The 15,901-nt window shown below is 47.7% G+C and overlaps 1 protein-coding gene across 4 annotated transcripts in view; it reads right to left on the bottom strand.

The window, feature by feature from the left end:
* Nucleotides 1-15,901, bottom strand: part of LOC8043247 (inactive rhomboid protein 1) — a 50,077-nt gene that overhangs the window by 21,699 nt on the left and 12,477 nt on the right. For all 4 annotated transcript variants that reach the window (XM_029989941.4, XM_029989940.4, XM_040499309.1 and 1 more), the window contains exons 5-9: nt 15,709-15,885; nt 15,030-15,152; nt 12,507-12,767; nt 9,663-9,802; nt 6,015-6,126 (exon numbers count right to left, since the gene is read on the bottom strand). In XM_029989941.4, coding sequence (XP_029845801.2) covers nt 6,015-6,126; nt 9,663-9,802; nt 12,507-12,767; nt 15,030-15,152; nt 15,709-15,885 — 813 coding nt within the window. The remainder of the gene's footprint in view (nt 1-6,014; nt 6,127-9,662; nt 9,803-12,506; nt 12,768-15,029; nt 15,153-15,708; nt 15,886-15,901) is intronic.

Genomic DNA, 15,901 nt, shown 5'->3' on the forward strand with positions numbered 1-15,901 from the left:
ACTTTTTTACTGTTTTTATTTTTTTTTCCACCGAACCTGAGCGCACTGAACGTAGTAGCTTAATGAAATTTTTCTTTCCTCGAATTTCGCCTTATTTCAAAAGATATAGGCAAATTAAAATTATAAAAGCAAGCAATAAATAACCTCCTTCATGACGTCTTTGGCCGCTTGAGTGGCCGTGAACTACAGGAGGGGTAGTGAGCTCAGCGAGCGGTCACGGCTGCTGCACTCCGTGTCGACGGCTCGAGAGGGTGCCATTAAAGCATGTTCTGGATAGGCTGTATGAAGCGGGCAACCAGGGCGGCTCGCATTGCATTTGCTGCTCAATTAAACACTAATCCGGCATGACACTTCATTCGCCGTAAACGACAGCAAACACGGGGTAAAGACCAGTTCAGAACGGGAGCCATTTCGCGCTGCCATATTGCCAAAAGGCCAAACCGCAAGCCAAAGCTGCTTGCCGAAGGCCTTGGGAACGCTAGGAACCGGTCGGATCCTCCAGTCCGTACGACCGCAGCGCCGCTGCGTACATCCGGGACCTTTCTACGCTAGCCGCTAGTTGGCGCCTGATCCCACAACACCTTTCTAGCATGCGCCGCATTTTCCACCGCTTGGTGGTGGGTATGTCGACAGGTCATTACTTGTTTCCGTACTTTATAAACTGCATTTGTTTCTTTTTTGATCTAAAATAGTGAACAAAAACTACTTATATAAATAATGGAAATGGTTTGCACTTTGGAATACATTTTGGCGCTCAAAAAACAGGGACAAAGAGGCGAGAAACAGACAGCCTCTTTGTCCCTGTTTTTTGAGCGCCAAAATGTATTCCAAATTCCAAAACCAACTAGCCCAACAATCTACTCTAATGGTTTGCACCACTTATATTTTGTATTTCGACTAAAAAAATATATTTTAGCGGTTCTGACCAGTAGTAAGCCCAGGACCAAAGACGTCACATAATGCGTGCTTTCGGCACCGCGGGTCGCCCCCGTAGGTGGAGGAGGTTTCCGCGTCGTCCGGTTAAAATATGACGCAATGATATCTAGTCACTCTCTCTGTGCCCGCTGGCTTGCCCGAACCCCGAAGGACGTGGAAACCGCAAAAAAGGTAGACACTTAAATATGATTGCAGGGCCCCTTTAAGGGTTGAAATAAAGTAAAAAATTCGCATTTGGAACGCCGATTTCTATTTGTGCAATGCTTACCTGACTGACAAGAGTTGTCATTTGTTTAAAAAGGCAGAAAAAGCTTTAGCAGCCATCTCCTCCCAACCTTGCAGTGTAACTTCCCAAAGTATGGGCAAGTCCAATGCCTTCTCACATTTCGAAATTCAAAGCTATCACATAGCCACATGGTGGTAATTAGCATGCAAAACTGTTAACTAATGGTGTGAGATGTTCCGTACGAGAATTTCTATACAGAAAGAAAATGTGGATCACAAACATTCAAAACACTCACACAATCCTTCCCTACCTTACCAAAAAAAAAAAAAAAAAGTGGCTAGAAGTACATATATAGTATGTTTCTGACAGACGCAGTGAGTATTCAAGTATTAATTGTGGCATAATTTTGGGTACAAACGAAACCATTTACAATTTGCATAAATACAGATCCAGTTCACTCCACACAGTCAGTAAATTATTCATAATGATGCCATACATTACCACTGAGCTTCTTTGCTCTTAAAACGTCACCAGTCAGGCGAGACATAAAACGCCCTATTTGCCAGAATATTTTTACATTTGTGTCAAGCGAACATTTGGCAACAGAAATATCTTTGAAATGCAGGTTTCGTGGCAGGCTGAATGTTAGAAAACACCACTTCAGGGAATGAATAGGAACTTTCTTATTCCTAGGGATATGTGAACGAAGTTTACAGGGTGTGTTTATAACACAGCCATAAGAGTAACTGCAAAGTTTCATGAAGCTGTGCACATCATTTCTCAAGTTAAAAATATTTATCTAGATCGTCCATATCCATTCCTTATGACAGGCCTGGGGAATTCGAAATGGTAGTAGCAGTATAAGATCTCTTATGGTGACCCCTGGATAGGTCCCCTAGGGCATAAAAGAGCCCTTTTCTTAAAATTACATTGTTGAAAAATTTTAGCACAACTCCAAATTTTATGTAGTCGGTGAAACTTGCTGTACAACCATCAAATTTAATTTTTTTATTACAAATTTATAACAATTTTCTAAAAAAAAAGGGGTCTGTTTATACAGGAACAGAATAAGGACGACAGCACGAAAATCCATCATCGAGCAGTTCCTGAGATATCGCTGAAACGGGCAGGAAAAAAAATCCATTCTGAGAAAATAGCACTTGAAAGTTGCGCACAGATTTTCGGCTTTAGAACGACCCTGCAAAGTAGTCTAAAGTGTTCTTGCGCACTTTCTTCTCGTTCCGTCTATCCAACTTCTCTCAATGTCGTTTGCTGGCCTTGTGCTGACGTAGGACACCTTTTTCGGCAGCTCACCGGAGGGCTAGATGGGCCGGCTGGAGCCCCACTGGAACCGAAATTTCTGCTGTTGCCCTGCAGCAGCCGGCGTTGGACCTCAACACTGCTTTTTGCAGTGCAGTTCCAACAGCGATCAGCGACACATGCTGTTCCTTAGGCATCAAAGACCACAAAAAGTGCATTCAGATTCTTTGCTCTCAAGCAGCATTGAAGCAGAGGAACCTGCGACAGGCGTTGGTAGACGGGCAGCATAGCTACAGCAACATAGCCCGGGAGTTTGTGTTTGTGCTGGGGCTGTGGCTCACCTTTTGCCTTGGCAACTCTACGACGGCAACATGATTGAGCTCCCTTCGGGCAGAGTTCATGGTGAGGCTCCTGCTCGGTCGATGTGACATGATGGTAGGTGGTCATAACAGCACGCTGCATCGCTACCACGTCCTTGGAGCTGTTTCGGAGGGCCCAGCCATAGTAGTCGGTGAGCTTGTCCATGAGGGCATTCATCAACCTGCCCTTACCGCTCAACGGCTTGGCACTCTTCTGGACGAGGTTGCGCAGCGCCGTTCCCATCCTCTTCTGAACATAATTCAAACACTCTTCTTTCACGATGGGGACTAGCCCTTAGATTTTCTGACGCAAGAAGAAATTGAAATGGCTGCTAAACATCACACTGCTGCTCAAGCCGAGCTGAGCGCTATGTCAGCGACCAAAAGGAAGTTTCAGGCCATGTAGCCTCATTCAGCAGCCCCCACTACTTCATCTGCTACAAATGCAGGTGCAAAGTTCTGCCTCGTCCAGATGAATGTTTTCGACACGCTGCTCTGCTCCATACTGTGCAAGCATTGTTTGGAACCCGGGATGAAAGTCCCAGAAAGCACCAAGCTTGGACTGCCCACAAAGGTGGAGGTTGTATGTGCCATCTGTGGCATTGTGTCCTCTGCTTGGTGTTTGCCACGCCAGCAAAACTCCGTGGCTTTTGAGGCAAACATTCAAGCCATGATGGCCATCAAGAGGGTCAGAAAGGAGCAGACAGCTCTCAATGATTTCTGGGCAGCAATGAATGTTTCCCACACAGGCCTTCATCACAAGACTGTCAGGAGCACCTGAAGAAGACTTTCAGAGAGCCACAGGCCCAGAGCTTGGACGGGTTTTATGCAGAGTCAGCTACTGCCGTAAAGGAAGCCTACGAGAAGTTGAAGGCAAGTTTTTGCAAGGACATAACTGTGGTGTTCGACAGGATGTCGCATAAGCGTGGGCAAATGTCTCACATTGGTGTTGGATCAGTGAATGAGTACGACACGGGCCTCATCTTGGATGCCGTGGTGCTCTCAAACCTGTGCCTTGGATGTCGGATGGGACCGCAGCCTGAAGACAAAGGGTATGACAAGTGATCCCAACATCACATATGCCAGAAGAACACCGACACCAAATCAGGAACGATGGAAGTGGAAGCAGGCTTGACCCTTTTCAAGTGATCCGTTGAGAAGTGTGATTTGCGATACAGAACGCTCGTCTCCTACGGCGACAGCAGGTCTCTCTCAGCCTTGGTGGAAGAGAATGTTTACAAGATAGGTTCCATATTAAAAAAAGAATGCCTGAACCACATTCAGAAGAGTATGGGGACGGCACTGCGTAACCTGGTCCAGAAGAGCGACAAGTCGTTGAGTGGAAAGGGCAAACTGACGAAAGTTCTTATTGACAAGTTGATCAACTCCTATGGCTGGGCGCTACACAACAACTTGAAGGACGTGGTAGCAATGCAGCGGGCAATCCTGGCAATTTTCCACCATGTCGCATCAACAGACGACCAGCTTTACCGTGAGCTTTGCCCGGAGAAAACCACGTCGTGGTGCCGGCACAAAGCTGCCCAGCGAGAGGTGAGCAACAGCCCAAGTACAAGTACAAGCCCCTGGACTATGTGGCTGCAGCTATGCAGCCTGACTATGACCCGCCTGTCTCAGACTTCCCTTCTGCAGCGGTGCTTGGGGGCCAAGACTCAAAATGCCTCCGAGTATTTCAGACAGTCCTCAGGCCACTCATGCCCAAAGAACAGCATCTGTCGCTCGTTGCTGTGGAAACAGCACTTTATGAAGCAGTGCTGTAGTTCAATTGCAGCTGCTGCAAAGCAACGAAGGAGATCTCGGCTGCACTGGGGCTCCAGCCAGATCCTCTAGCCCTCCAGCGAGCTGTCGAAAAAGATGCGCCACTCTTGCACAAGGCCGAGAAACGACAACAGGCAAAGAGGGAGAAGCGAAACAGGAAGGAAGTGTGCACTTCAATCCACTCTGCAGGATCATTCTACCATGAAGTTCCGAAAGAACAGCCACCCAAAATGAAGAGATAAACGGTGAAAAACATAGGGTTGGCTACCTTTGGGGATGCCACAGCAAAACTTTATCAAAAATTGATGATAAACAGCCTGGCAGCGGCTACAAACCACGTCACGCGGGAACTGATACCGCAGATCGCGGACACCGCAATATCGCGTTTCATGATGCGATCAACACGTGGGAACTAGCTACAAACTCCTGCGTCACGATAGAGGATACCGCAGGTTGCGGATGCAGCAGATTCATGTTTCACGGTGAGAAGGACCCGCGGACACCTGCCGAGAACTCGCCTCTCACGGGAACGAAAATTCGGCAGAGACACTTAAGACTGCTTACATGAAGGAATATGAAAGCACTCCTACACGTAGCGCATTCCTACAAGCAGCACGCCATGTCTTCCTTTCACACACGGAGCTCCGGCGGTGACATCATGCTCCCTCACTGCGCAGGTGGGGCGAGCACAGCCGGCTTTACGACGGCTTCAGTGACAAAGCATTACGTTGCTGTGCTTTTCTTTTGTGTTTTATTCGGAATGGGAATTTACGTGCCATCTTTCTGCTACAGATGGTTACAGACAACCGTTGTCTGTAACCGTCAATATTGCTCTGAAATTAATTTATTTTCGCCTAAAATTTATTTTGTGACACGCGTGTCCCAATTAGACTGTTTAAAAAAATCTTTTTCTTTTCAGTTGCCCTTTAAGAGCGCCACATCTTTGAAACTGCTGAATGAATTTGAGTGCTGCTTCTTGTTTTCTGTTTCTAAATAACATTAAGAAGGAATGACAATTCTCTTTTTTTTTTTTTTTTGATAAACTGAGTAGGGAGTTTATAATAAACACGTTAAATTTGACGGATGTGGGTATGACCCAAAACATAAAATTCAATATCGCACAAAATGTTTTTCGTAAAGATAATATTGAAAACGGCTTTGTCTTGCCCTGGGGCATCTATCTAGGAATCAATATAAAAAATTTCACATTGCCGCTACTTTTTGCGAATTCTCCAGGAACGGAGCAACAGAAGCGCATGGACAATTATGACGAACCCCAGTAACTTGACACCTAGCAAGCACAGAACCACGAAACTTTGCAGTTACTCCTGTGTTCGTGTTATGAACATATACCCTGGAAATTTCGTTGTAATTTCTCTAAAAAAAAAAGAGTTTTTGGGGCCCACATTCTCTCTGAACAGGTGGGAAACAAGCAGTGCCATCGAGCACCGACTCACCAGGCTGGTCCTCTGAGTTTTGTGGAATCCAATGGGGCCGAGGCCGTACACCGCCAATGAGATGACGGCAATGAGGATCTGCACCGTCGTCACCCAGTACGTGAAGTACGGCCTGCAACACCGGGGAAGAACGGTAAAAGAAGCATCATGTCTAGAGTACAAGTGGAATAGAAATACCTTGGAAACAGTTTCACGCCAAAAAAAAATGCTTTCTGCACTAGCAAGTCGTGAGTGTGGGACATGAAGTCCCGAGGTACAGTACACAGTAGAACCCCATTGATACGTTCTCGGTTGATACGTTTTCCCGGCTGTTACGTTCAAAAACGCCGGCCCCGTTTTACTTCCATAGAGATACATGTATTAGTTTCCTGCCTGTTATGTTAGCTTTCCCGGTTGTTATGGCCAAAAGTGTCAACATCACAACGCCTCGGCGCGCCAGGTTGCCACACTGGCTTCGAAGCGAAGCTAGCGGAGCAAAGCCGAACCATGCAATGCGGGTCGCACGGCACGCGTGGGAACGCAGACGCTCGTCTTCCCTTTACTCCTTTCCCCCTCTTTTCCGTCTCTCTGTCTCCTCGCTGGGCTTTGCTGAGCTCTGCCACAGCTTCCCATCTTGCCCGGGTGTGACCCTGGAGCACTGTTCGGACGGGGAGCGAAACTGGTGAGGCGGCAAACGCTTGTTCTCTCTTGCTCTTTCTTTCATCTATCCATCCTTCTCTTTCTCTGGCACGAGGTGCGCCTGCATGCACGCTGCACTTCTAGTTTCTGTTCTGCTCGATTGCGTGAACCATGGTGTTTCGGAGTACGTACGCTTTGCGCCCATTGATGACGGTCATGGTATCGCGAAAAAGGAAGGCACTCTCTTTTACAGAGAAGTTTGATATACTTCAGACGGTGGATTGCAGTCCCAGCCGGAAGAGATCTGACATCGCAAAAGACCTTGGACTCGCACCGTCAACTTTGAACAGCATCGTCGCTTGACGACAACGTCGTTATCTCTGAACCGCAGAGCATAACGGACATCGAGGCCGACCTCACTACTGCCGACAATGAAAAAAGTGATGATGTCGAGCAAGAAACGAATGATTACGCTGCGCCCACGTTTGTGGACGCGATCGTTGCGTTGTACACCTTCCACCGCGACGTAAATGTTCACGACTGCGCGGAGAGTGAGAGAGGACTGCAGTTCCAGGAGAGACGGCTTTTACTGCTTAACATTAATTCGAAGCGGCAGGCGGATAATACGCGTTTTTGTGAACATGTCTGAGTCCTCAACAGTTCTGTAAGTACACATAAAATAAACCATTGTATAAGAGCTGCTTTCTACCTCACGAGAGCCCCCCTATGTGTGTTACCGGTTGTTACTTTTTCCCGGACGATAAATTTTTTTCCCGTGATTCCCTAAAAAACGTATTAACAAGGTTCTACTGCATAAAGAAGAGATTTAATACAGGGAGGAGCGTTTTACGGGACCAAACATCCATTATTCAAAGAATTAAAGGGATACTACAACGAAATTTCGGCGCTCATTTTTTGGTCTTTATGTGTTCAAAGGAGCAGTATCACATCGAACATACCAATATTTTGTTAAAAAAGTCTCGAAAAGTAATTTTAAAACGAATGAAACGATTAGCAAAGAGCACCTGGTGGATGTCGCTAACGCCTCGTTTGTAATGCTCGTCTAGGAACCTTGACAGCTAGTGACGGAGGTTGTCTCGTCTCCCGCCACGACGAAAGAAGAGGGGAAAGAGGAACTCCCCTCTTCCAGGGAATGCCTTTTGTGTGTCGCAGAAGTCGCTATTGTCCCCCTACAAGATTATAGGAGATTAACCCGTCGCTCAAAATTCGTACAAAAGCAGCCGCTTTGGTGGCTGGAACGACTAGGCCATTCTCTCAACGTCAGCCTCGCCGTAGCTTTGCTCGTCTTGAGACGACCTACGTCACGATTGCGTTGGATGTCACGTGGTCTCCGCTGGGCCTTCTCCGAGCGCTTGCCAGAGTGGGCCGTTTATAACGAAAAATACAGCCACCAGGCTCAAAATACAAACGTGCGATTGTCATTTACGAATATTGTGGATCATATTCAACCTATTTTTAAACACGATGGGAATATTTCAAATATTGTTGAAGTATCCCTTTAATGCCTTTTTCCCAAAGGACTGACCTGGTTCAGGAACTGCACTAGCAATGCTCGTGCCCCAGAATGTCAGCATTCTGGCAAATGCCTTCTCAGCAACAGAAACTTGAGTTTTAAGCAATCGGCAACCTTGCGCGGAAAACTTCGCCAAGCCCAACTCTCACGCAAAAGAGTGTCCAAGCCCTTACAAGGACGAAAAGCGAGTGAAAGATGGTAGGGAGACTGGTATGCATTGGGAAAAGCTACACAATGGCACTCTCACATTAGCATGCGTTTTAGTGCTCGGCCCGCTCATTGCGTCAAAAAAAAAAAAACAGACCACTGCCAGCAATCAGCACAGTTATCAAGAAACACGTGCATATGTTTGCAGCCTTCGAGAAATACCAACTTGAATATTACGGTCTCCAGATCGAGCTGTAAATCTGAAGGTACTATAAGCTGAAATTTCAGATACAGTCGCCGACCGATTTTTCGGACTCCAATAACTCAAATTTGATCGATAATTCGGACCTGAAGGAGGAACCGTGACTTACCCCATAGGAATAGTGTATATTCACGACCAATGTTTCGGACAGCTCAAAGTTCGAAAGTTTGATTATTCGGACAAAATCGTTGCGAGCGATCAGCGGGAAACACTACCGAGAAGAGGCCATATTGAATTCTTCGCGCCTCCGCCCCACTTTCGCGTCGCCAGTCGCCATTTTGCAGTCGTGGATTTGCGCCTCTCATCTCGTTCCTCGCATCGGCAGAAAATGGGACTCCGACGACACCAACGACGACTACCGCCCGCAGCCATTGGCAGCGGACATTACGAATGCATTAACATTGCTGTTGAATGTACGACGAGAATACGACGCTCGCGCAAATGCAAGCAGACATCATCGCGAGCAGGCATAACATGAAGCAAGCCACTATTGACGGCTTTTCTAAAGCCTGCTTAGGCGTAACACCGAATTTGCGGACTGCTTGATTATTCGGACCATCTTGGGGGTCCCCTCCGAGTCCGAATAATCGGTCGGCGACTGTGGATTGAAAAATTTAGGCGCGTCTCGATCGTATTTTATAAACGCGGAGACACACAGAATGTGTTACGAATGCGCCGGGCACATGCTGAGTATGCGTGATGTCACATGACCTCGTAAACTCATGCGACATCGCTGGGCCTCCGACGTCCTGGTGTCACGGGACATGACGTAAAATATTATTTGGGGGTTCCTGACTTTTGACCAGGAGAATGCTCGAAAACCAACTGCCAGTTCTATACTGCAACACTGTATAGATGCAAAGAGAACCATTCTAAGCAAAGAACTTCTAAAACCTAACTAAGAATGTCACTATCTTCGAACGAGGTGTCATCTTTTGTAGAAATTACCCGGCGCAATAGTCTTGTGACATGGCAGTCGGATTCCATCCCTAGAAACTATGTTATCACCAGCCCTCTGCCAATTTCGGCCTCGTCCTACTCTGGGGCAGCCCAATGTCTGAGCGCGGTCTAGCGACTCCTGCCCCACCTGTGGTCCTCGATGTCATCGAGCTGCTGCTTGACGTGGCGGGGGATGTGATCCCTGCGAAAGCTCCTGTGCAGCACCTTCCCCACGAGGCCCATGCCGTACTGGCGCCGGTCCGAGTTGTCCAGGGCCCAGTTGAGCACCTGGGCGATAGAGGCCGCCTTGTTCAATGCCGGGAGAACACCACAACATCTAAAAGATCTTAAGGGAGGATACTACCCAAAAAGGTCAATGTTTGAACCTTTGGCTTAAAGGGACCATGAAATAACCTTTTTACTTTTGCCAGATAACTTTTACATCAAACCGTCAATGTTCACTGAATGCCATACAGGCATCCGTTTTCGTCTCAGTTTATTAACTTCTACACAAAAAATTGATGAAATATTGACTTTACGCAAAGTGATGTGCAGGTTAATGTCAGCCTTGCCACCGTGCGAAACGCTTACATCACACGTCCACGTGCTACAAAGTCCAAACTTCTTTTCCTTTTTGGACGGCACAAAGCACAAGAATTCCGACGTGTGGAACTTCAGGAACACCTAAAAGTACCTCTTTTGAGGTTTGGAGTTCGCCATTGTGCCGCGAAGCCACCGTGACCAGGGGAATGCTACAATTACACGTGCAACAGACACAGACACCGCACTTCTTGCCTCGAAACTGGCCAAAACAGAGAGGCCCAACCACGTCTGAGCACGCCGAACCAACATGCGCCGTCGAACACACAAACAGAGGCTATGTATGAGCTTTGGATTGGTTTTGGATCCGTGGCCACCGGATAAACGGATAGTAAAAACCACGACACTGCCGTGGACGATACCTATCGCCCTCTTGTGGCGGTGCAAAATACCGCCAGCAACAATTTTGCAAAAAAAAAAAAAAAGATGTAAAAAAAAAAAATTGTAAAATATGAAGCAAGATTTGTCAAATCGTGAAATTAGTCCCAATTCATACATTTTACTGAAAATTCGGAAGAGTTGGCAGGTATGCAATCAAATCTTACAAGAACAACTTCGCACAGCATGTGAACAATGCACAAAACTTCCCTTCTTCTTGAGGCAAAAACGAGTATAGAGTATTCCCAGAAAGTTGCATTTGTCTACACTGTACAGCTATTTTTTTATAAATTATTTTCGGTGTACCGCTGCTAAAGAAAAGGTAGAGGTTCGAGCACTTTGAACGCGTTTTTCTCCATTCCACTTTTTGCTATAAATTTCACTTAGGGAAATCTATCGTTTCGTAATGGGACAAAAGGAAAGGCTCTCCTATTGCTCTTTCTAATTGCAATTTAATGGGCAATGCAACTGTGGCATGGCTTTTTTTACTCTGGGGATGCATTTTATAAAAGATGTTTCGGTTTTGTCTACGACATTTAACGCAAAATATGTATCTTATTTTTCAGTGCGATGTTACTAAAAAAAATTACTTTTTGGAAATTTTGTTTTTGCAGTTCCACTCTCTAGGTATTCTGCTTTGTATCTAGTAAAAAGAAAAAGTTGGGTATTACATTCGTTTTCCAACTATAATTTTCCTAAACAATACAAGTGCATTCCCAATGAAAACGACTATAATTCCTTTCACAATTCAGGTAAACAGATAAAACTTTGCACTGCGCTCTGCCTCGCAACTGCCAGTATAAACTGTACATTTAATCAATATTACTCACCCAACACGTCCTAAATAATGGGGCTGTAGAACTCTCTTTTTTTTTTTTTACGCCACCTACCAGAAGTCAACTGACCGGAAAGTTCCAAAAGAACGCCCACTCAAAAGGAAGAGACAAATGGTGAAAAACATACGTTGGGCTATCTTTGGGGATGCCACAGCAAAACTTTATCAAAAATGGATGATAAACACCCTGGCACCAGCTACAAACCACGTGACCCGGGAACTGATACCGCAGATCGCGGACGCAGCAGATCCGCATTTCGCGGTGCAACATACACGCGGGAACAACTCGCGTGTTATGCAGGAACGACGCCATGACGTAAAGGAAAAACGGTGGGTCGAATCGCGGTGGAGGTCCTGTAGGAAAAAAGCGCGAAAGTCGTAAGAATTCAAAGACGAGTTGCGCATCGTTTGAAATTTTGGCCGCCGTTGTGGGGAAACCGACGGTCCTGCAAAGATGTCCCAGGTGTCCGTCGGTGACTGCAAACAGACTTTCAGGTTCCGATGGCGTGCGCAACGAGTCGTGCGAATAGAACACAGAGAAACCGATTTCCACATTCCCTCAGAAGAATATACATTCCCGGTATGACCACAATGTTTTTTTCAATATTTTTCGGTCTCACTCCGAAAGTTCACCTACCCCTAGTTTGCCCCTAATTCGCTCTCGACTTTAACTGGGCCGTCCTTCGGAATATTACGGTAGTCTAAGCTCAAAACGAATGAAGTCAGGTGGCTTCGCGCACAACAAAAACAAAAGGAAGTGTCATAATTTTTTTTTTTGTTAATGCAATTTTAAATAAGGCTGGTTTACGCACTTGCGACTGCTTACGACCGCGTGCCTTAATAACTATCGGGTAACAGTGGAACACTTGCAGTTTACATATATTCCCAACTTTTTTCGCTCGTCATTTGTTCTTTCTCAGCTCGAAAAACTTTTCACAATGCTATAAACAACCACTTCTAATAAGTAAGACATTCATTTGATCTCGCAAATCACTCGCTCTTGTGGAATGCACTTCCAGGACCACCTCACAGATAGCGGGAGCGTGCTCTCCCGTCGTAAGAGATCACAAGAACTCGGTCCTAAGCAAACGCAAGGGCATCAACGGGCAATGAGGGCGACGTCGCTCGTGCCCGCTCGTTTAAAGTAGGGAAGAACGCCCTTCCAGACGACGGACGCACCTTGTCGCCGATGCGCGTCATGCCGACGCCCAGCCGTCCGTCCACCATGTCTTCCTCCTCGTCCACGTGGACCGAGGCTGGCCGGCGCCAGACCGACTCCGGCCGCCGGCGTCCGGCCGGCGCCTGCTGCCTGGGCACCTCGTACGCCGAGGCCGGCGCAGGAGGCCACGCCGGCGGCCGCCCGTCCCCCGCCACCGACGGCGTGGCGCTCGGCGTCTTGGCGAAAAACACGTCATCCACCAACTCGTCCGAGGTCGGGGCCTGCAATCGAGCGTCGTCGGAAAACAACAGTGAGCCACTTACCCTAGAAAATTGGCTGCAAGGTTAGCCATTCTGTCAAACGCGTTTAAATGCGGAGTCTTTATAGAGTGGGTGGTGCCTTTAGTTCGGGTGGTGCCTAGGGCAGGATTTTACATGAAAACAGATTGTCACAACATTGTCTCTTTGAGACGCTGCACATGCTTCCTTTCAGTACCACCCGGATATAAACTCTATGTGCTGAATTTTCTGGATCACCAAGAGAGAGGAAGCACGCTTTCCTGCCCCCACCTCGTTTTGCAAGCTCTTTCTACACCACCTGTTTGTGCTCCTCTCTCTCACACCCTTTCAACTCCTCTGCACACGCTTTCTCACACCACCTGCTTCTGTTCCTCCCGTTCCTGCCTGCTGGGTCTGTAGCTCAGTCAGTAGTGCACTCGGCTTGCACTACTGCTGGTGCCTGCTGGGTTTCTTTTTCTGGCACCGGTTGCTGTTTTTGTCAAGATCGTTTAGTGGTTACAAACTGATCGAACTGCAAATTTCTAGCTTGTGTGGCGTGGCCCGACATATCACCACATGGCACCGAGACATTAGGCGACAGTACGACGTGACATTGTGATGCCTGCCGCCTCGGTGGCTCCGAGGCAAAGCGCCGGCACACAGATCCCCAGGTGACAAGTTCAAATCCCGTCCGAGGTGCCCGGAATATGACAGATTCTTATTGCGGAGAAGGCGAGTTTTCGGTTGCACGTCGAAAGATCACCAGGTGGTCCAAATTAATCCTCAGTTCATTGCGGGAGCGTGCCAGACGCTCTTCTTTGGTTTGGCAAGTAAAAACCCCCAAATTTTGACGCTGCGATGCCGTGCGACGCTGGTACATCACATCACCTGACATGTCGTCACAAGGTCACTTGACCACATGTTTTCCCGACAGTCACATGATGTCACATCAGGTGAAACCATGAAGTCGCAGGGGAGCTATAAATAGGATACATTTAGAGCGCCTTTGGGGTGCACCGAAAGGACAGGCTGTTATTTCTTCGACCTACTGGACATTCCTGTACCCGTCTGTCTACGCTAAAAGTCAACCTCTTTTCGGGTTAAATTAGTGAGTACCGTATTTCGCCAATGCTGCAAACGCAAGGGTCTCCTTCGGACGACAATGAATGCTGCTTAACATTTTGTGCGCCATGTTTCACCCTTTCTCAGGGTCTAACGTGCTTGCCCTTTCCCCTTTTTTAATTCCCTAAAATTTCTCTACTGAGAGTAAACTGGTAAAATTCACCATGACCAAGCTCACTCTCCTCCCTATTCCGTTTACGTTTTCTCGCTTTGCAGCAGATTTTGAAATTCGCAGCCTGACTGAGAGCAGCCAATCGGGACAACTAGGCAGAGTCAACTACTCTCACGCGCTATATGGCTGGCACCTAACCAGATCCGGTTAGGCGCCAGCAACGGGAGTCGACGGGCCGACTGCCAGCCAAACGCCAACGCAGTGCTAGTCTCCTCAACGATTGGTGACCGGTGCCAGCCGATCCTCTTCCTTAAGAACCTCCTGTTACTTCTGGCGGGGGTAAAACGTCACGTCTTCGTATGTACACCGGTGCCCTGCTCCGTGAAACGAGCGCGCTCTGGACTTGCCCAGAGAAAGAGCGCAAAAATGAGGGACAGAGAAGCGGAGAAAAAAAAAAAAAAGCTGACTCTCTCGCCACAATGAGCTAAGGTACACAGTTCTGAGTGTCTGGATCTCTTTTGCCGCAAGTTGGTGCCAAGCTGTGATCGGCGTTGCCACGTCCCAATTATTCTGTTTTCCACACAGTTTTCCTACCGCATCTCACACTCCAACAGGCTCCGAGAGGGTCGCATTTACCGCAGAAGATGGCAGCCACAGGTAAGACATCCACGGAGCGTTCACGCGCTTACTTAGCACAACACAGGGCCACTTCGTGCCATCCAGTCTCTACATGCGTACAAAGCCTCTCCACACTAAGACGTCACATTGTGCGTTACCACTGCCTTTGCCACGCTAGTGCGGCAAAGGGGCGACGTTTCTATACACAATCCAACCTCTTCCTTTCTTTCCCCAAGGTAGCAAACGAGCCTGAAAGATAGCCGCCCAAATACGTTTAGTAGACGTAATTAAAAACAAAACGGCGTGCAGATGAGGACAAAGTAAAAGGTAACCGACACGGCACAGTGCTGCTACTCTCTTTCTCGTTTTTGCTGACTTGACATCAATGCAGAGAGGAACGGAACGAGTCAGACCTGGGATTCCAAAAGTGTGTCGTCTGGTTCGGGAAGCGCCGAGTCATCGACAGAGGGCATGAAGCTTCGCCGTGATCCCCGCCGAGTCAGCTGCGCTCCTGATGACATCCGCTTTCTCACCTCCTGCGTACGGGAACCGGTTTTCGAAAAACGGCGTGTCTCGCTATCTCCCGCAGAGCTTCTGTTGGCGGATAAAATGTACCGACGCCAAAGAACTGATGAAGTTGAACTGTGCAGGGTAAACCTCCGAACTGAGAAAAAAAAGGGACGCCGAATGACAAATTGGCAGTACGCGGCCCCGGTTTAATAAACGCAACAGGAACTGTGGAGACGGGATCCAAAATTTTGATCGGTTCCTAAAAAACAAAGCAAGCGCTACAAAAAAAAAAAAAAAAAGCTCAGCAGAATTGCGGATTAACAACCAGATTCGTACGATTCCTCGGCATAGCACTGCAGTACCGGTCCCCAAAAAGTTGTGTACAAAGCGTCAAAACACACGCAAAAAAAAAGAAAAAGTAGGTGATAGTGTTAAAGTCTCAACAGTCTCACACTATAATGCCAGATTACCCTAGCTCTTCCCAAATGTTTCCGGGACAGTAAAGAAAATCACTCGAAATGAGAGAACCTCACGCAGCAATGAGCAGACTTGACCCGCCAGAAGCACATTGCGCGAGCTCACCGTAGTGAGGAAGGTGAGTCCGTCCCAGGTCATCTTGTAGACGGGGTCGCGATGGAAAGGCTCCGGTGGCACCTCTCGTGCCGACGCGCTCCGCCGGACCACCGAGTCCTGCGCATCCTCCGCCCGGAGCGGTTGCAGGTGCGACAGGTGCCAGTCCCTAGACCGCATGTACTGGTCCTGCGTCGGAGCAAGG

The sequence above is a fragment of the Ixodes scapularis genome, unplaced genomic scaffold (genome assembly GCF_016920785.2).
Source record: "Ixodes scapularis isolate PalLabHiFi unplaced genomic scaffold, ASM1692078v2 PGA_scaffold6__148_contigs__length_123643588, whole genome shotgun sequence".
Classification (NCBI taxonomy): domain Eukaryota; kingdom Metazoa; phylum Arthropoda; class Arachnida; order Ixodida; family Ixodidae; genus Ixodes; species Ixodes scapularis.